This window comes from Lissotriton helveticus, chromosome 2_1 (genome assembly GCF_964261635.1).
Source record: "Lissotriton helveticus chromosome 2_1, aLisHel1.1, whole genome shotgun sequence".
NCBI lineage: Eukaryota > Metazoa > Chordata > Amphibia > Caudata > Salamandridae > Lissotriton > Lissotriton helveticus.
Genome location: NC_136059.1, coordinates 1520447089 through 1520467736, shown reverse-complemented (window position 1 = coordinate 1520467736; position 20648 = coordinate 1520447089). Strand labels below are relative to the sequence as shown.

The following is a 20648-nucleotide window of genomic DNA, read 5'->3' as shown; positions in this document are numbered from 1 at the left end:
ATTATATATAATATGTTTATTTAAAGTGGCATTCAGTCAGCCCTAGGCTTCCATTTATCTGTTACTGCGTCATTCACATATTTCCTCCGCCCACTACAGCATATAGCTTGGTGCAATAAGTCAGCCCGGTTCAGCCATTCACTGATTGAGGGCATTCTGTCCTTTCACAAGGAGCCCATGTAGTTCCCTCCAGTTCCAGGGACTACTATGGAAATGTGTGGTTTTTTAGATCAAAACATTTTTTTAATGTTTTTTTTTGTTTTTGATTGATGAGGGTCCAGCAGTTTCTCCAACAATATTCTTTTGAAAGAAAACATGAAACACAAGCATTGACATCCAACACCAGGTCTATTGGCTTTACCAATACCTATTTCTTGCTTGCATTCAAACCCACAGCATCCTTGCTTAAATAACTGTTTGATGGTGATACGTCTATCACCTTCCTATGCCCTACTCCACTTTTATATTTACAAAACAATAAAGCATGTACCAGAACAAAAAGGTGTTATTTATTGCACCCCTTTCACACTTCAGCAGTTTTCTTCAAAAGACTGGTTGGCTAGGTTTGTCAGTATGTTTGAGTTATAGAGGTATTTATTTATTTAGTTATTCAATGCGATTTTATATAGTGCAAACATTACCCAAAGGTGTCAAAGCGCTTTACAAAAGAACCAGTTGCGTTACATAAGGACTTTGGATTACACGAGTTACATAAGAGTTACAAACAGGAAAAATTTGCAAATGTACGAGTTGTAAAGTCACACAACGAAGAGATGCAAACAGATAAACTCTAAACTCATAGGAATGGTAGTAAGTACAAAAGTCTACTACATATACTAGTGGTTAGAGTTATGCATAAATATATATACAAATAGTAGTTATAAACGCCACCAAAAACCGTCCCCAGTCATTGTTTTCATGTTCTTTTCCTCAAAACTGAAATTTGGCCAGCATATTTTTTAGAGTTAATCTCATCCACAGGTAACTGCCCGCTTCCGTCACTCTCTCTCGCTCTCAAGTTGTCCAGAGAAACACGAAACACCCTCCCATAACGCGCTTCACGTGAACAAATGATTGTAATGCAGATTACACAGCGAGTGTTTGGCACGCGGTGGAGTATGGGAGAGCTCGCTAAAAGGAGAGTTCCAAGCCCTGCCCAGTGCCCAGTGATAGCAGGTCCTCCCCTCTCTAGCTGTTCGATCAAAGGCTGTCAGTCTGTCACCCTCACGACATCTTTAAGGACAGCAGCATCATGGCAGGTCGAGGGGAGTCCATCAAACAGATTGAGAAACTCTTATCCGCTGCTGAGGAGAAACGCCCCGAGGACTTGCTGTTCACCTATAAGGGGGTTCTGTACCCCAGCATTGTGTGCAGCCCAGAGACTTTCAAAGCCTTGGAAACTTTTCAAATGAGGGAAGGAGATTTGCTGGCGGTTTCCTACCCAAAATGTGGTGAGTAAATGTGCTCTATAAAATTTGTGGCGCGGAAGCTTTTATTTACCTCGCTCAAAGGAAGTCAGATAACTTGGAGAAATGAAAGAGCAGCTCTGCTATAAAACATTTATCAACGTGATCGTTCTTCCACGTATATAACGATATCTGAAGTGAGGTACAGTGCCAGGCTGCATGTAGTTCCTTGACACTGTCTGAATGCACTCGGGATATGTCCTCGGTCGCCTTGAGAGGCTACACACATTATCTGAGAGGGCTGCTGTTGTGTCGGCTTCATTCTTGTTTCTTGCACACGAGAGGTTGAAATGTGAGTGCTGTGTCCACGCCACTGTGCCTGCTGGAGTCGAGACTCGTTGCCAGCTCAGCAATCAGTAAGTATGAAGCCGCACCTTATGTGCGCAAACAGAAAACCAAACACGAACTCATTGCACAACTGAAAATACACACGTTACATATTAATCGAGACCATCACCGCCTCGTAACCTGAAATCCGCCACTACAGCCCACATGCCGTCCACGGTTGGCACCAAACACACTCACTAAAACCAATCCACTCAACGCACAGGTAAGGTAAGGTAAATTTACTATGCATAGTTAATTAAAACCAGTGCAAACATTTTACAAAAAGTTTTAAAATATAAGAAAATTGATTCATTAATCATCATTAAAAAGAGCATACAATATAAAGGCCGATCTAATGTCCAGGCACATCTCTCCTAACACCTTGGTTGCGGCGCCGTAGCCGCGCCCTGTGCTGGACATTCCAGAACAGGGCGCGGTCGTGACGGAACCCTTCCGTCATCAGCACAGCTCAGCCGTGACTGATGACGGAACGGTTCCGTCACCAGCATCGAAGGGGTTAAGGCAGGAGAGCATGTTTCCTTAAGTTCTGATTAGCGCCTATATATTTCCTGTGTCAACGGTCAGAATTTTTTTTTTTAACAGTTTTTGCTCGATTATCGCAAGGAACTTTACATATCTGCAGTTCAGTTTCGTGTTTGCAGGGTTCAAGCAAGCCAGCACCGCTTGCCTTCTAGTGCGAGTTCCTATCTGCTTGAGCTGGGCCTTTAAGAGCTGTTGGCGGGCTGGTCAAAGCTCTTGACAGAGACAGGTCATATGAAGTATGTCACCCTTCTCTGTATTGCAAAAGGTGCAGGGATCATGGCCATCGCTCCTGAGCCATGGTGGATAATGCTCTCTGATGGCCAAGACCCCTAGTCTGTGTTTCAAGAACTTCAGTTTTGTTGCCTTAGGATAGCCCTGACTGAAATATGGTTGTGGTGTCAGGGATTTATAGGAATTTAGAATCATCCATGCATGATTTCTTTTGGCAAATGTCTCTTTGTCCTCTAATAGTGAAAGGGATTTGACTGTTTTCCAAACCAATTTTTTAAACACATTATGCCTGAGTGGCATGTCCCAAATCACTGATAGGTTAGTGGCCCCCAAGGCTGCCTTCAGATAAGATCTTGCCAGAGATACGTCCCTGCTTTGAATATCTTGCCATAGCAGCGAGTTTAGAGTGTTAGTAGTAGCAGAACGAAGTTTGTGGCAGCAGATAATATAAGCACCCTGTCTTGCAAGAACTTGTTTTTGTAATCCAAATTCCAACCTGAGTTGGGCGGGCGATGTGTAGGATGGGAGCGAAAACATTGATCTTTAGGCTTTTGTCTGGATTATGTCCAGGTTCTTGGAGTCTCTCCCGCGTAGTGCCTCACTGCCATAGCAAATGGAAGGTAGTAACTTAGCCTGAATGACTTTCAGATAAGGAGTCAGAATTGGTCCCCTCAGTTGGTTGGCTATGCTTTTTAATGTGACGGCAATACAAGACCCTCTCCTTTTTGCTTCCTGCTTTTGCTGTGAGAATGAAACGTCTCGGTCAAACATGACTTCCAGATATTTATAAACGCATGCTGGCTCTATTTTTTGGCTGCCCAGTGTCCAAGACTTCTGAAGCTTTTTTTGTATATTTATCGACATGGTGCGTTTTTTGCTCAAATTTATTTTTAGTTTGTTTTCCGTGGCATACCTATGCATTTGATTCAGAAGCTGCTGGAGGCTGATGTAGGTATGACTAAGTAACACAACATCATCTGCGTACAGAAGGTTACTCAGAGATTTCCCTCCCAGCGTCGAGGAGTGGGAGTTGCATGTGTTTAGTATGCCTGATAGATCCGCCATGTACAGATTGAACAATATTGGGGCAAGCACGCACCCTTGCTTGAGTCCTTTGGTGGTACAGACTTTAGATGACAGATGTGTGCCGCCTCCTAGCTTCACCTGCACCCAGGTATCAGAGTGGAGAAGCTTCAGCATGCTTAAAGTTGGCTGCGGTATTCCCCATTGTGCCAGTTTCTCCCAGAATCTGTCTCTCTCGATGTTCTCAAACGCCGCACTAAAATCAATGTAGCACATGTGCAGCGGCAGTTTTTTTGTTTTTGCTGCATCAATCATTAGAGAGATAGCCAGAATATTTTTAGCTGTTCTAGTATTTTTCCAGAAGCCGGTCTGGTTCAATGGTATAATCTGATTTTAATCCGCCCATGACACAATCTCCTCTAAGATAGTTCCCGCAAATTATTTTGCCTCATTATCAAGGAGGGCTACCAGGCGATAGTTGTTTGGGTCCATTTTATCGCCTTTTTTATATATGGGGACAATCGTCGACCCTATCCAGGATTCTGGGATTTTATTTAGAAGTCTGACTTCCGAGAATAACAGTTGCAAAATAGTAGCCCATTCTATGTTCTTTTCCTTAAAAAGATCTGGCGGTATGCTATTTGGTCCTGGAGCGCCTTCTTTCCTACCCTTACGAATCTGTTTTGTTATTAGTACTATTTGCTGAGTGGCTGGTGCATCCATAATGTTTTCGGGTAGGCCTTGCTCCCTCTTGATGAGGGGCTCCGACAAGGGCGTTACAGAATCGGGCTCTGTGTTGTTGGTGTCTTGTGGTCCTGCCTGTTCCGGGTAGTTATTGAAGTAGCTGGAGAGATAGTCGATCCATGACTGTTCCATGATGTGCGAGCCTGGTTCTTTGTATTGTGGACGCAGAATCCTGTTCACTGATTGCCAAAAGCGTGCACTATTACTGCTTTTAACTGCAAACACAACAATGATGGACAGAATGTGGATCAATGTCACACATTCACCCCAGTCCAAAGATCTGGGCCCAAATCCATCGTTTTTCCACACCACCCTGGGTTAGACAATGGCGATATGCAAATCAGCGCTGACCCTGTGCCCCATGGGAACAGTCCAGTCCGAACTACAAAAGCCATGTCCTTCCCAGAACGGAATCAAGCATCCGAGGACCGGCCCGGTTTCGAGGTAACACCTCTCATCAGCCCGGCTAGCTTGACTCCAGTGGTGTGGAGTGCCTGGGACTCACGTCTGAGCATCCCCAGTACACTTAGAGCGGTAACTGCAAACACAACAATGATGGACAGAATGTGGATCAATGTCACACATTCACCCCAGTCCAAAGATCTGGGCCCAAATCCATCGTTTTTCCACTCCACACCACCCTGGGTTAGACAATGGCGATATGCAAATCAGCGCTGACCCTGTGCCCCATGGGAACAGTCCAGTCCGAACTACAAAAGCCATGTCCTTCCCAGAACGGAATCAAGCATCCGAGGACCGGCCCGGTTTCGAGGTAACACCTCTCATCAGCCCGGCTAGCTTGACTCCAGTGGTGTGGAGTGCCTGGGACTCACGTCTGAGCATCCCCAGTACACTTAGAGCGGTAACTGCAAACACAACAATGATGGACAGAATGTGGATCAATGTCACACATTCACCCCAGTCCAAAGATCTGGGCCCAAATCCATCGTTTTTCCACTCCACACCACCCTGGGTTAGACAATGGCGATATGCAAATCAGCGCTGACCCTGTGCCCCATGGGAACAGTCCAGTCCGAACTACAAAAGCCATGTCCTTCCCAGAACGGAATCAAGCATCCGAGGACCGGCCCGGTTTCGAGGTAACACCTCTCATCAGCCCGGCTAGCTTGACTCCAGTGGTGTGGAGTGCCTGGGACTCACGTCTGAGCATCCCCAGTACACTTAGAGCGGTAACTGCAAACACAACAATGATGGACAGAATGTGGATCAATGTCACACATTCACCCCAGTCCAAAGATCTGGGCCCAAATCCATCGTTTTTCCACTCCACACCACCCTGGGTTAGACAATGGCGATATGCAAATCAGCGCTGACCCTGTGCCCCATGGGAACAGTCCAGTCCGAACTACAAAAGCCATGTCCTTCCCAGAACGGAATCAGATCCTTGGACTGGGGTGAATGTGTGACATTGATCCACATTCTGTCCATCATTGTTGTGTTTGCAGTTACCGCTCTAAGTGTACTGGGGATGCTCAGACGTGAGTCCCAGGCACTCCACACCACTGGAATCAAGCTAGCCGGGCTGAAGAGAGGTGTTACCTCGAAACCGGTCCGGTCCTCGGATGCTTGTTTCCGTTCTGGGAAGGACATGGCTTTTGTAGTTCGGACTGGACTGTTCCCATGGGGCACAGGGTCAGTGCTGATTTGCATATCGCCATTGTCTAACCCAGGGTGGTGTGGAGTGGAAAAACGATGGATTTGGGCCCAGATCTTTGGACTGGGGTGAATGTGTGACATTGATCCACATTCTGTCCATCATTGTTGTGTTTGCAGTTACCGCTCTAAGTGTACTGGGGATGCTCAGACGTGAGTCCCAGGCACTCCACACCACTGGAATCAAGCTAGCCGGGCTGAAGAGAGGTGTTACCTCGAAACCGGTCCGGTCCTCGGATGCTTGTTTCCGTTCTGGGAAGGACATGGCTTTTGTAGTTCGGACTGGACTGTTCCCATGGGGCACAGGGTCAGTGCTGATTTGCATATCGCCATTGTCTAACCCAGGGTGGTGTGGAGTGGAAAAACGATGGATTTGGGCCCAGATCTTTGGACTGGGGTGAATGTGTGACATTGATCCACATTCTGTCCATCATTGTTGTGTTTGCTATTACTGCTTTTGGCATCATATAGTAGTTTTGCCCATGTTTCGTTTTCAGCATCTTTTTTTATATTCCATTTTGTGCGTTTGAGCTCCGCTTTTTGTTTCCTCAGCTCTATCCGAAGATATGCATTTTCGGGGGTTGATCTTAACTTCCTTAAGGTCAAGTTAACTAGTCTTTTGTGTTGCCTTAATTGTGCTCTCAATCCTCTTTTTAAGTTGGTTTTACTGCCCTCATTGTGAGGATTGCTTTTTGGGGCGAACTTAGTTGCCAGTTCTCGTAACAGAGATCCAGTGTATTGCTCCCAATGTTGGATGTGCCCGGCCGCATTTATTTTTTGTGTGTTACATAGTTGGAGGGCAGTTTCGGCCAGAGTTATTAAATTGGTTGACGTGCATTTTATCCTTTTTTGATTAATGGAATGGATCGCCCCTATCGTTTTGTCTGGCCTAAATGCAGTGGGCGTCTTTGCTGTTAGATGGCATTCCTGGTGGCGATGATCGCTTTCGCCCTTGTCCCCCATTCTGAATCCCAGGATGTGGGGAAATAGGGTCAGACTGGCAAATGTATAATCCAGGATGGAGCTGGCTGTTTGTGAGTAGAATGTTTCTACTGGCGGAGAGTCAGTAATAAATCTTCCATTTAGTGCCCGAAGGTTTTGATGTTCTAGATCTTTGAGTAAAGCGTTGTATGGATGCTTTTTCCTGCGTGGCGGGGAGCTTTGTGGTGGTATGTTGTAGATTTTATTTAAAGCCAGAGCCTCTTTTTCTGCTGATGAGCCAAGCATGTTTGATTGAAGTCCCCTGTCAAAAGGAAGAGTGGTTTTTCCATATGAGAGACGTACTCCGCTAGTTGGTTGGAAATTGAATTGGAGTCTTTGACTCTGTGTTTGGGGTGGACGTATGCGTTAACCAGGCATATCTCTTCTTCTTTGTTGCCAAGCTGTAATTTTATCTTTACTGATAAAGTTGTGGATGTGGAAGAGTCCATAAGAGCTGCCGATGAGATTGTTGTAGTGGATATATATGTGGCCAAACCTCCTGTCTGGTGACCAAATCTGTTAGTTCTAGTCGCTGCTGTTGAAAAACAAGTGAAACCCGTAATGTGTTGTGTGGATGTTAACCAGGTTTCTTGCAGCATTACTATGTCAAATAAAGAGATGTACTTTTGAAAGTCCGGGTCATCCATTTTTGATGCTACGACATTTATATTCCATGAGCAAATGCCTATAGATGGCACCCTGCCCTTTGTATCATCTCTTATTTGTTGGTGGCATCAGGCCTCTTCGGGTCGTGTGAAGATAGTTCGAGATAGTGTTTCCCTCGTTAATGCTTGGTTTTGGTGTGAAGCCCCCCTAAAACTAGCTTCTGTCCGTCCCTGGGGACTGCATGTGTTTTTGTTTGGCGAACTTCCTGTCAAGAACTTAGTCGTGGTAAGCGTGTGAGTCTGGTGGACCTTTGGCATTGGCCAACGCCCACTTGTTGTGTGTGCTGCTGCCACCCTCGGCCTCTCTTCCGAACGCTGCCAGGGCATGTTCTCTCTTTTTTTAGACGAGCTACCCAAGGCGCCTCTAAGAACGCTAAGGGTGTTTGTCTGTTTTGCCTCTGATTCTAAGCTTGTCCTCCTCTGAAGTGGTAAGGGATAAACTGGTTTTAATAGAGGAGCTAGCTTGATACCCCAGGACTTAAATTTCTTCGCTTCTGTTGCAATTAAATCTGCAACGATACTGGAGGACCAAGTAGTCTTGGTTGCCTCCGAGTTGTTTGAATTTGTGGCGGGCAGTAATTCAACGGAAATTAAGTCATTCGAGCTTATTCCCTCCAGACTGGGAGTATATTCCATTAGTTTAAGAATATTTCCGCGGTTTAATGTATCGTGCCGCCCTTGCGACATATATGCCGGAAGAAAGACAAGCATCTCTGTTGATTGTTTGGTGCTTCCTTCCTCCTGGTATTTTTGTTGTTGTGTGGTGTGCTTGAACTGACGAGCCCTGAGCTAGGGGAGCTTCATGGGATGCCGGGGTAAAATCTTCGCCTGGCAGATTGGCCATGTGTGTTGTTGCTTTAAAAATGAATGTTTGATTTGATGTTGTTTGTGTTTCAGAAGTCCTATTTACTTGGGTACGCTCAGTTTGTCTTGGATCCGGATAAGTGGTCGTAGCTAGTGTATCTCTAACTTGGGCTTCGTGGGTTTGGCTCGGCGTTGAGCCAATCATTCCATTCCTGTCCCCCGCCTCGGGGTTTGGCCTGAGTGGGTGCTTACTTGCTGATATTGATGGTGTATCTTGGTTTGTAGTTGCTTCAAGTGTTTCTCTTGCTCTTTGAAGCGGAGGCTCCTTATTGTGCGATGTTGGAATTCCCGTTTGGCCGTCGAGGTCCCTCGCTATCTTGTTCTTTTCACAGTTTGACTGTGTGAGTTGTTTGGGCTTTGCTGCCACATCTCTATGTGCATCTATTTGTTCCAGTTGATCTTTTGCCGGTAGTCCTTGGGGCCCTTGCCCTTCTTGATTCGGCTGGTTGAAGTTTGTTTTGTGCTGTTGCTGAGTTGAACTGAGGGGCGAGCGGTCTTTGCCCTCTGTGGAATGAGCATTGTTTGTGTTGGGAGGAGATTTCTCCTTTGAAGCAAAGAAGATCGGAAAGTATTTGGAAGTAGATGTTTCAGTTTCAGTTTTTTGCTTCCGCCCTTTCCTTTTTTGTTGACGCCGTTGTTTGGCGTTGAGTTTCTTTGGGAGTTCCTGTCCCGTCTGGATTGTTTCTTTGTGTGCGGGAGTATGATCGGCAGTTAGCTCTGCCTTGTTTCCGGATGACTCCTCATTCCTAAATGCTCCTTCTTCAGGTTTAGTAAGGCCCTTTTCTGCAGTTGCATTTCCTCTGTGTAGATTCCTCAAGTCTCCTATTAGGTCAGTTAGCATGGACGGCAATGTGGCTACTTTATCTAGTGCCTGGCTACAATTGCAGCTTGGGTAGATGTTTGTTTGTGCTCTCACTATTAAGTTGTTTAGGTTGCCTAACTTGTCGTCGATGCCAGCTGTAAAAACTGCCAGTGTGTTAAGAAGAGTGAGTTGAAGCTCCATTTAATTTTTTTAGCTGCCAAGGGTGGATCAAGGGCCTGGGGCTCTTTGTGATCTGGTGTATAGGTTGCTAATATATCTTCCCATTCTTGTGTGTTGAGATAAGACATTATTGCCCCACCTTCTGCTTTGCGGCTAAGGTCGTGTGGACCGGCTGCCTCCCTGCCAAGGGACTTTGTTGCTTGGTCGTAGGTTCCCTGATCTGTGGGTGGTGGGGCGCATCCAGCCATTAAATAAGACTTGATGGGAGTGCTATGGGTTTGGCTCGTAGATTGTAAATCAAGCGCCGGTCTGAGTCATGCTTCCTTGTTTGAGAGCGTCACTTGTGTCTGCAGGCCTGTCTGTGGGCCTGCCCCAGAAGCCCTATCAGTTGGGCAAATGTCTTTTCTGTCAGCTGTTTTTTGTGTTGAAGTAAGAATCTCATTCGCATTATCATTGAGATCATCCAATGGGGTTGGTAACGCGTTTTCCAGGTTACATGGGGCCGTGCCGTCTGGATAACCAAGTAATGAATTCTGATTCTGGTTAAGAACAACAGCAGAGTTAAATGTCTCTCTGCTTGCGCTTACGGTTAGGGTCTCCAAGGGAATACTTATGTTCCTGTACTTTGAGACGCTACCTTGCATAGGGTCTAATGAATGATTTCCCAGGGAGAGAGGGCTTGTAGCTGCGGGCACGGATGGTGGACATGCTGTGCTCAAGACAGCGGGAAGTAGTGGTGTTTGTAGACCATCCAGGTGGCTATTGCTCGAAAAGATGGCTGATCCCCCGTCCTTTAAAAATTCAAACTTTGTGTATATTTTGGGCTGGTGGAGCTTTTTAGTAGTTTGTGGCACACTTGCTACAGACTCTGATATCAGGGCCGTTGTTAATCCCTGCTCTGTTGTATTTTGGTTCGCCCCCAATGTCTGCTCTGATGTCGAGAGGTTCAGCTCTCTGCCGATGGCGGGATTTGTACTCACTTTTGTTTTCTTGTGCCCTTTCCCATTTCCTGATGTTTCATTCAATTTTGCTGTGGGCTTTGGATTTGGCTCTGGGGGGCCCCTGACTTTTCCTGACCTCATGGCGATAGATGATGATAATGGGCCACCCCCCCATGAAGCCGCCAATGAGAGATGAAAGATGGCAAGCAGACGCTGCTCCCCACCTTGCTCCTCACTCCTTACTAGCTTGTTTACTCCTCTGGCGGATGATGTTGACGGGGGGGGGTTATTTGTAGCAATGACCCCTCACGATGGCTGATAAGCTAATAAGGGAGAGCTGTAATAGGGGGTTGTGAGAAGGCTGTGGGAAGGCTGAAAAGGGGGGCTGTGAGAAGGCTGTAGAAGATACCTCGCGGAAGCAGCTGATTGCGAACAGGCTGTGAGCGGAGCACTCGGGGGAGGACCTGCAGGCAAAGTCGGACCTAGTCAGACACGCCTAGGTCAAACCCCCCGGGCTCTTAATTAGCGGCTGCCTCTATTGGCAGCCGCGCTCATGACGCGTCTCTACAGCAGCCTCACCTCACCTCCCCTGAAGCAGCTGATCCTGGCACCGGCGGGAGACAGCGGAGAACAGCGGAGAACAGTGGACGGCAGTATCCGAAGCCGAAACCGTGCCGATGCTCGCTGTAAAGGCCGCCGCCTTCTCCCCGCCTTGGCTGCGTATTTTCGGCTCTTGCAGTTCTTACAGTTCTTTCGGATTTTCGGCGGCTTTTCGGCGGTTCTACAGCTGCTCTGCACCGTCGCGCCACGCTCCTCTCTCCGCTCTCACTCCCTGCTCCTCCTCTTCCGGAAACCACCACTCAATTCCCAGGTGTCGCAGAATTCTAGGTTCTGTTCCCCTTCGCTGTCCTCTCCAGCCCATCACTCACGATCATTCAACACTCTCTAGGGACCTACAGGCACTGACCTATCCACAAGTCAAAAACTCCCAAGTTCTCCCTCCTAAACTTTTCAGTGTGTCCCAACTGCACACTCCTGAAAGACACTAGTTGAGTTTTCTTTTACACATTGGGCCCCCTACCAGTTATACTCTGCATTTATCACACCTACATGTTTATGGTAATCACTAAGAAATCGGAGGTCTTCGTTTCTTGAATTCCTTAATCAGTGTTTCATGTATGCTGCCAGAAAAATAAGAAAAATATAGGAAAACAGCAATTAAGGTAGACAGCAGGAACAACACAATAACATATATTCACTGGAGGAGGCCAAGAGGTAAGATTCCTAAGCGCATCCATCTAAAGAACTATTATTATCCTAAATGGTGCTTGAGCATTTCATCAAGTATATATATAGTTAAATACTTTTGACCATATCCAGGGTACCCACTGACAAAGGGAACTCCTAGAGTATACTGTGAGGTATTTTTACTTTTCCACCTGGATCCCTGCTTTAGTCCAGATTAAACTTATCTGAGAACTCCCAAAACAGCAAGAGTAATATCTACCGACTCTGGTTGGAAAGGTCTCCAGTAATGAAGCATGCCACAATAAGTTGTGAGTGAGGCGACCTCGCCAGTATCTTTCGGATCCCTTCAGGAGACTTATCTAGAGGAATTAACACACAATAAAGTTTAGTATAGGTTAATTTCTGGGCCAAAGCACCATTTTTGATAATGATAACAAAGTGTGAGAAGTTGGCCTGGTATATGATGTTCACTATTCTAGTGAGCACCTTGCACCAGTCCAAAAACCCTTATGGTGATGGTTGTAAAGTCAACCTTATAGACCAGCTATCCTAGTGGTAGCATGGACAAAGCAGTCTTAGGCTAACACTTCAGAAAGCATGTAAAGCCATTTGTTTTACCAATTATAATCCCTTGAATACCAAATGAAAGGACACCACACAAGGTATATATCAAATATCTATGTATTTATTACTAACACAACCCCTCTGCACTCTTTATGAGGTCAGAGTTCGAGATACAGCACAAGTTACTCAATAAGCATACTATAAGTTGCACAAATACAATTCTGCCCTAGGGGCCTCACGGACCATATACTAAAGAAGTGGTATAAGAACCACTTCAGGAAAGGTGAGTAGGCCTAGGGCCTAGGAAATCGCTAGGGCTACGCTGATCACCAAAGAAATGGAAGTAGGAGACCCACTGGATGCGTGTGCAGTGTCTAAACACACCCGCGAGTTACCATAGAGAATCAATAGGAACGTAAAAGTTACAAGGTAGTTGATTTCGGACACTTCCGGGTGGACTACGGGGAAAACCCAGTTAAACTAGGACATTTGGATAGTTGTTACCCACGGGAGCACCGGAGTACTCGAGTTACCTCACCCAGGGAAGCCGGGTGCATAGGTGTTCTTTCGTGTCGGGTTTCGTCGATGAATCCTATGGAGAGCTGTAAGAAAGTGCTGCAAGCGACCAGGAGGAAGACGTCCGGATGGATCCAGGGGTGGATCGGAGCAGTGAAGAACCTGAAAGCAGAGGGGACAAAGTCTGGGTCACTAGCCAGTGGCCAGGAAGGAACCAGGAAGGAACCAGGCGATGTCGAGATGCAATCAGATGAGGATGTGAAGCTTGTCTCTGCAGCCACGTGGACCAGGAGGTGTTGACGACAACCAGGAGCTAAATACAGACTGTCCCACAAAGCATCTAGATGTTGGCGGTGTTGGTATCCGGATTGGACCCAACAAGCCTTGGCAAAGGTAACCCACGCAGGAAAGGATGATTGGCTTCTGTTCAGACCAGCAAGGTCTGGGGAACTTCCCCTTTACAGGAAGGCAGGAGCAAGCCCAGAGCAACCAGGCAAGCAGTGTTGTTTCAAAAGGATGTCTTCAGGAGGGCCACTAGCCAACGGGCTAGCAACTGGAAAGACGCGTCGAGGAGAAATGCAGGCGCAGGCCCCACGCAGCACTTGTGGAGTGTGGAGGGCTGAGCTTCGGTGCACTTACTGCTCGGGGTTGGGGCATCTCAATCCCCAATGCACAACTTCGAGGACACCTCAGAAGCTGCACAAGTAGCAAAAAGAAGGTACTGCAGAATGTCCGGTCCAACGTCTCTCGTGTCCGCCACAGGTCTCAGCTTTGCTGTGGATGTGGGTCAAAGTCGGAGAAGTCTGAAAGTCCAGATGCTGCATTGCTAAGTCTTCGGGATCCGGCTGGAGCGCCGATAAAGCAAACCGGCAAGTTACTGGTGGTGCCTGTTTGCACAGGGTGGTCACTCCTTGACCACAAGGGAGATGTCTTCAGTCTTCCAGTCGAAATGGAACGTCGAAGGTCCAAGAGTTTGTTTCAGAGTTTCTTTCCAGGATAAATATAAAGTCTCTAGACTCAGCTCCTATCTTTATACCAAATTAAGGGGCTGGATTACCTGCTAGGTCCCTCCTGTGGGTGGAACCTGGGAAGGGGGTGGTTACACCCCTTTCTCTTTGTCCAGTTTGGCACCAGAGCTGGGGCTGTAGTGCCCCAGCAACTAGTTTGAACCGGGCTATGCGTGGAGCACCTTGTGTGCCCCAGGTAGTGTCTCATTCTTTTCCACCCACCCTACCCCAATACACTAAAGTCTGTCTGGGGTGGTGCTAGCACCTCCCAAGGCAGGAAACCTATTGTCCAGTCTTCCCCTGCCGGAGTTTTGTCCAGCAGCAGGAGGTCAGACTCGTGTCTGTGGCAGAGGCATCCATTTTGTGATGCTGAGGCTCTGTTTAACTTTAACCGGGTAAAGCTACAACTACATGTCTTCTCCCTCTAGAAGGGTGGAATGCTACCCCCGCCGCCAGAACTGGCGGGGGTTGGGTAGTTTTCCAAAGCGTATGACACCTTACACGAATTGTTTTGATAAAGCCAAACCAAAGTTAACAATAACCGCGAGGATTATAATGCACTTAAGAGTATATGGTATGGCTATATCATAGAACAGCTATAAGGACATGGTTCCGAAAGCTGCAGACAGGCTTAGCTCATGCTAGAGCACCATCTCACATACAACCAAGCACTCTGCCTCCAGGATTGTCAAGGCCTGCCATAGGAGTGACTTATAAGTATATATGTGTCTGTATATAAGGGTAGCTATAGGAATACTATATCTAAGCAAGGGGTGATTACACGACCTTGCCCAAGCTGAGTGATCAGCCTGTGGTGTCAGTTTGGATGGCCAGTCAGGGGTGGCATAATACATGCTGCAGCCCCTGGTAGGCCTTGGATGCACCTATGCCCTGGGTACCTATGGTATATACAGGGGCTCACAAGGTGACCCAATATCCAATTAGATATGTACCTAAAGTACATGGGGTCCATTTTACAGAGAGAGCAGATAGCCTGGGGCCCTGAATAGCAGGATCCCAGGCCAACTAAGTCAAAAACCAGCTAAACACTGGGCAAAAAGTTGGGGTAACCATATAGTCAGATATCCACCTTCCTACACAAAGAACCTGCAAGAGTGACATAAAGAGAAACTAAAGGCCCGATCGCAAGACTGGCAGTCCGAAGACCGCCAGATTCGGGGGGCCCAGCAGTGGCAGTCCAACCACTGCCACACCACTGGTCCGACTGCCCCATTACGCGTTAGGCAGTCGGACTGCCCTGGGACCACCGACGCGGCCAGGGAAGTGCAGTTCCATGGCAGTCCTGAGGCCAAAATTTGATTGACGGGACCGCTGTGGCCCAGCCAAGCATATTACGAGCATATACTGGAGGAGAGGAAACAAAGGGGACCCTACAGGCCCCCATGTGCCTCAACCACAGGTGGATGCACAGGGGAGCATAACATGTGCTCCCCTAGGTGCATGCGCATATGTATTTGCACGGCATGGACATTCGACTCCATGCTGTGCCGGATCCTTGTAGTGCGGTCTCATTGCAGTGCTTTTTTCAAAGGCACCACCTCCTTTGAAAGAAGTATCGCTGCTGGACCACCACGCCACTCATCCGCTATACCATTTAAAAGTCATCATCTGGCGGGTGGGTGGCAGTGGCCTTCGGCGGAGTGGTGGCGCAGCGGTTTGCACCGCCGTGCAACCACTACACCAAAAGTCGTAATCAGGCCCTAAAAGTAGAACCGTGGAAAGAAAAAGGTAAGAAGTGGAATCAAGAATAGGCAACCAAGGTATTCAGCAAACAAGGCAGTCAAAAGGGCATGGGAGGCTAAGAGCTTAGTCAAGTATGTTTCAAAGCATGTATATCTGGAAATAAGGCAGAACAATTCAATCAGTTCTCCAGTCAGCATCACCCACAGCAACTCCTGTAATAACAACATGCATTGAGGACATAACATGAGAGGACTGACTTCATTATTCCGCCGCCTGGGACGACTCCTGGTGGCCTCCCGCCCTGGGCACCGCACCCAAACCAACAGACCATGCACGCAACCTGGGCTTCATCCTGGACTCCTCCCTCTCCATGACCAGGCAAGTCAACAACGTCTCCTCGGCGTGCTTCAACATCCTACGCATGCTACGGAAGATCTTCTGGTGGATCCCCACCGAGACCAGGAAGACCGTCACCCAGGCCCTCGTCACTAGCCGACTGGACTACGGCAACGCCCTCTACGCCGGTACCACCGCCAAGCTCCAGAAGAGACTCCAGCGGATCCAGAACGCCTCTGCCAGACTCATCCTCGACATCCCACGAACCAGCCACATCTCCGGACATCTGAGAGACCTTCACTGGCTCCCCGTCAACAAAAGAATCACCTTCCGCCTCCTCACCCACGCACACAAAGCCCTACACGACCAAGGCCCGAGCTACCTCAACAGCCGAATCAACTTCTACGCTCCCAAACGCCACCTCCGATCAGCCAACCACGCCCTCGCCGCCGTCCCCCGCATCCGAAGAGCGACTACAGGTGGAAGGTCCTTCTCCTACCTGGCCGCCAAGACCTGGAACTCCCTCCCGACCGACCTGCGCCTGACCCAAGACCACCTCTCCTTCAGGAAGAAGCTGAAGACCTGGCTGTTCGAGCAGTAGCGGCACCCCCCCTCCCCCAGCGCCTTGAGACCCTACGGGTATGTAGTGCGCTCTATAAATGTCATTGATTGATTGATTGATTGATTATTGGCAGCAGTGGTATATCTAGGTGTGCAAGCATACAGGAGCAGCGGTCTTCACCGGGCAGTCCTGCCCAGTCTCTGGAGGGAATGCACTAAGCCACTGGAAAAAGGAAGACTGGTGCTTGCTGTTCATAGAATCTCTCTCCCTGAGGTGGGGGTAGACTATGTCAAAAGGTCCAGTTCCCTGTTTAGGTCGAGCCCATTCGACTGGTTGTTGGAAAAAGATCTATTGGTATCTTACCAGATCTTATAGTGGCTGAATGCACACCCATTGCTTACCATTGGTTGGCCATATTGTCAGTCTCATTTGCTTGCTTCACATTCGATGGCTTGCCTATCTTTTGTCTGCACCTTTGCTGGTGCATAGCGTCTTTATATGTTTAAATCTGTTTATTGAAAATAGATATTTTCTTCTTTTTCATTTTGCCAAGTACACATTGCAGTAGTTATTCATGTGCTGATTCGCATGGTACATAATGAAATACATATGAACATGGAAAGCAAACTGGGCAGTGCATTAATCGCAAGGTGTAAACTATGCATATATATTGTAGTAGTAGCAAGTGTTGCCGAACCAATTAGATAGGATACATAAAAGCATGGAATACAAAGTAAAAACATTTGTTGAATGGGTACATTGGTACGCTTCCATCTAGTCCGCGTCATAACAGTCCCTGCAATAAGTCATTTGATATGTTCCATTACACAGTTTCATGTTTTACAACAGTTATACTATGAGAACTCTAATTCAAGAACACAGCAGACCACGTAGATGTATAACTTAAGAATGCTCTATCCACCCTCCACTATTGGCACGCGATAAGCTTGATATCCACACCAAGATCTTCTCGGAATTGGTGCATGTGGGGGGGGGGGGCAGCTCGATATTGAAAAAACACAAAAAAGGTTTCAGTCCACACCCATAGCCCACCAGTTTTAGGCTCTGGCACAGCATCAGTGGTGACTAACGATCTGTCTGTACAGGCAGTTTGTAAGTCAGTTAACATGGTGTCCCAGTATGTGGCAATGGGGTATTTTTGCATGCCAAGCATGTTTTCCCAGTGCACGGCTGTGCTTTCCGTATGTGCCCAAGCAACAAAACGTGCAATTCCGGGCCACAAACGGTGGGGGCATGGGGGATTTCCATCTTCGAGTAATAAGTCGCTTGGTCAGTATGAATCCTAGGTCTAGGAAGCCGGAGGTCACTCTGTGGTACAGTCCCAGAAGACAGATCTCCCATCTGTGTAGGTCCAGGCCTTCGGTGCAATCGGATAAGGTGGATGCATGGAGCATAGTGTCTTTACATGTGTCTTTCCACTGCTCACCTCTAGGGAACTACTTTTCCTTACTGATTGAGCACTCCACGAGAGTGCATGACAAGTTTATTTGTCAGATTTAATAATAAAATCCAATAACAAAATGCACTCACATTTTTTAAAACAATGCAGTACCATAAGACAACACGTTATCAGTCATAAAACAGTAAATAAAAGTCGTTATACACAACAATTACAATATATATAGTCAGTGGGTGGGCAACACTTGATCATTAGCTGATGTTTACAATTCTTATTAGCCATGTAGCATAAAAAATATCAGTGACACCAACAACCACCACTTTGCAGGTGTTGGTTTTAGAAATTCTTAATGCACTTGTCCAGTTTGTTTAGCTCAATAGCTGACACATAGGCACAATCCATCTCACTCTAAGTTTGGAGTAAACGATACAGAAGAACAACAAGTGATCCTCTGATTTCTCAAGGTAGCAGCATAAGGGATCTCAACACAGGACGTCCAGGATGTTGTGAAGGTGGCGACTGGTATGACACCATCTCTAAGCTTCATGTGAGTGCTAGATTGATATAATCTAGAAATCCCTCAGGCTCAAACAGGTGTTTATGAAACAAAAAGGCTTTCGACTGACTGCCAAGAGCTACTGATGATTCTCTTTGTTCAACAGAGAAGGCCAAATAACTTTGTTTAGAAATGGAAATCTAGGTAGGAGGGATGGATGACAGATTATCCAGGAATTCCTCATAGCTAGGTCTGTCAAAGACTTCTAAAAAACGACAGTGCATCTGTTTTCCAACTGTCTCCCTGATGTGCTCCCCTTACCTCGTCCACTCTGTGTTGCTTTCTCATCCCTGTGCTTTTCTCTCCCTGCTGCGCTTCTTTCTTTCAGATCTTAAGCTCTCCACAAGTGCATTTGTTTTCCAGTTGTATCCCTTGTGTGCTTATCACCCCTCGCCCTCTCTGTGTTGCTGTCTTTCATCCATAAACTTCTCTCCTACTCTTCTGTGCTGCTCTCTCTCTCTCTCCCTGTGATTCCCTCCCCTGTCCTCCCGGTTACTCTCGCTTGCCTATGGTGTCCTCTCCCAGTTAGGCTCCCCCCTCTGTGTGCTGCTATTCCTCTTTCTCCCACACCTGCTCCTCTGTTATCCCCACCAACACCCCCAACACTTGCAATAACTTAATTTTTTTCATTTACCCATCCAAGTGGTGTCCATCATCTTGAATCAAAATTCAAGTAAATGGGGCTGTTTTCAGTTGAAAGATGCGACTGCCATCTTGATTTTTTTTTAATGATTCTTTACAGCACTGCAAATGATATTGGCAAAGCCAATAGGTCGCACTGGTGAGAGTACTGACTTTGTCATAGCTTGTTTTAGCTCATGCATTTGCAGAGATATTTTAATGGTACTAAAATTATATGTTTGATATTCTTACTTATACGGCTTTCAGCCATCCCTATTTATTTATTTATTGATCTTCTCTTGTGTTATTCACATTTTCTTCCTCTCACTGCAGCATGTAGCATGGGCCACCCACTTCAGCCATTAGCAATCAACACTTTGAGTTATGGCATTCTGCTCATATACAAGCAGCATATCCGTCTCATATAGTAATTCCCTTTTAGAGGCAGGGACTAATATGGCATTGCATGCGTTTTGAAACCAACACATTCTTTTTCTTTAAGCAAATTCGTTTTTAAAATGGACAAGGCCCAGAAGCTTTCCCAAAAATAAAGTCTTACAAAAACGATGACAAAACAAAATAACATTGGCAAAGCCAAAACACTAGATGCCAAGGCCAGACCTATTGGCTTTGCTACTGCTTGTTTAACAATTGTTGTTATGACAAAGTGTTGGTAAACATCTAAGGTTGTATGCCTTTGTATATCTGAGCAACTTGCGGACCATTGTTTAGGGCAAGTTTCTCAAACATTAAGAATGCTAAAAGGAATACGCAACACTGTAGGAGTTGTGTTTATTGGGTCCAACGTCCTCCAGGTCCCGGCAGCAACTGCCAGCCAAGAACCACACATTACATGCTGGAATCCACAGTAGAACCTCACAAGCCGGTGGTAGATCCCAACACCCCCTCCTTCCTTCATAATTAATAACAAGAAAACAAGAGGTAAGCTTATAGAAGAAAATAAAACAGAAAAACAACCAAGGCAGCATGGAAAGGAAAAAACAAGTTACAGCATTTTATAATCTTGAAATTTGATAGGAACAAACTTCAATCTGGAGGAATCATCCCTCAGGGGAACATGGTCAGTGTGAACAACCCCCTTCCCGTGAAAATTGGTGGGTACAACAACCAAAGGGGAATGAATACCTAATTTCGTGTTGACACAGTCAAGCATAGACTTGGGCACAATGGAAATGGTACTCTTATTCCAAACTCTCCCGTCTTCCAACACTACAACATGATCTCTTACAGCAGACACTCTCCTGGGAGATGAGAACCGAGACTCCCTTTTTGTAAAGAAATCCAGGTTTTTTGATCCTCAACCAATCCCCCAACTTGACCCTGAGCGAAAAGTGGACAGGGGGCCTAGTGTCATACTTGGCCTTGACGGCAGCTCTGACGTCAGTCACAACAGACAAATTCTTAGCATCCACAACTCTCCTGGACATCCATTCCTTGTTCAGTTTGGAACCGGCCACCCTTCCCCGCAGCAGACTAAATAGAACAACCTCAGTGGAGACATGGGGAGTGGTCTTTGCCGCCCACAACATGTCACTGACGGCCCGCCGCCAATGCAACCTATTTATCAACACCAGTTGCAGGTGCTCCTTAACAACATGGTTGAAGCGCTCAACCAAACCGTTGCTGCAGGGGTGATAGAGGGACGTAAGCAT

General features: G+C 46.8%; 1 protein-coding gene across 2 annotated transcripts in view; it reads left to right on the top strand.

Annotated features, from left to right (window-relative positions):
• Window positions 1-1142: 1142 nt before the first annotated feature.
• Window positions 1143-20648, top strand: part of LOC144818749 (sulfotransferase 6B1-like) — a 283225-nt gene continuing 263719 nt past the window's right edge. Inside the window, exon 1 of one of the 2 annotated variants that reach the window (XM_078676457.1) lies at window positions 1143-1451. In XM_078676457.1, the coding sequence (XP_078532583.1) occupies window positions 1253-1451 (199 nt within the window). In that variant the 5' untranslated portion in view covers window positions 1143-1252. The remainder of the gene's footprint in view (window positions 1452-20648) is intronic. The other variant, XM_078676458.1, reaches the window with a different exon arrangement.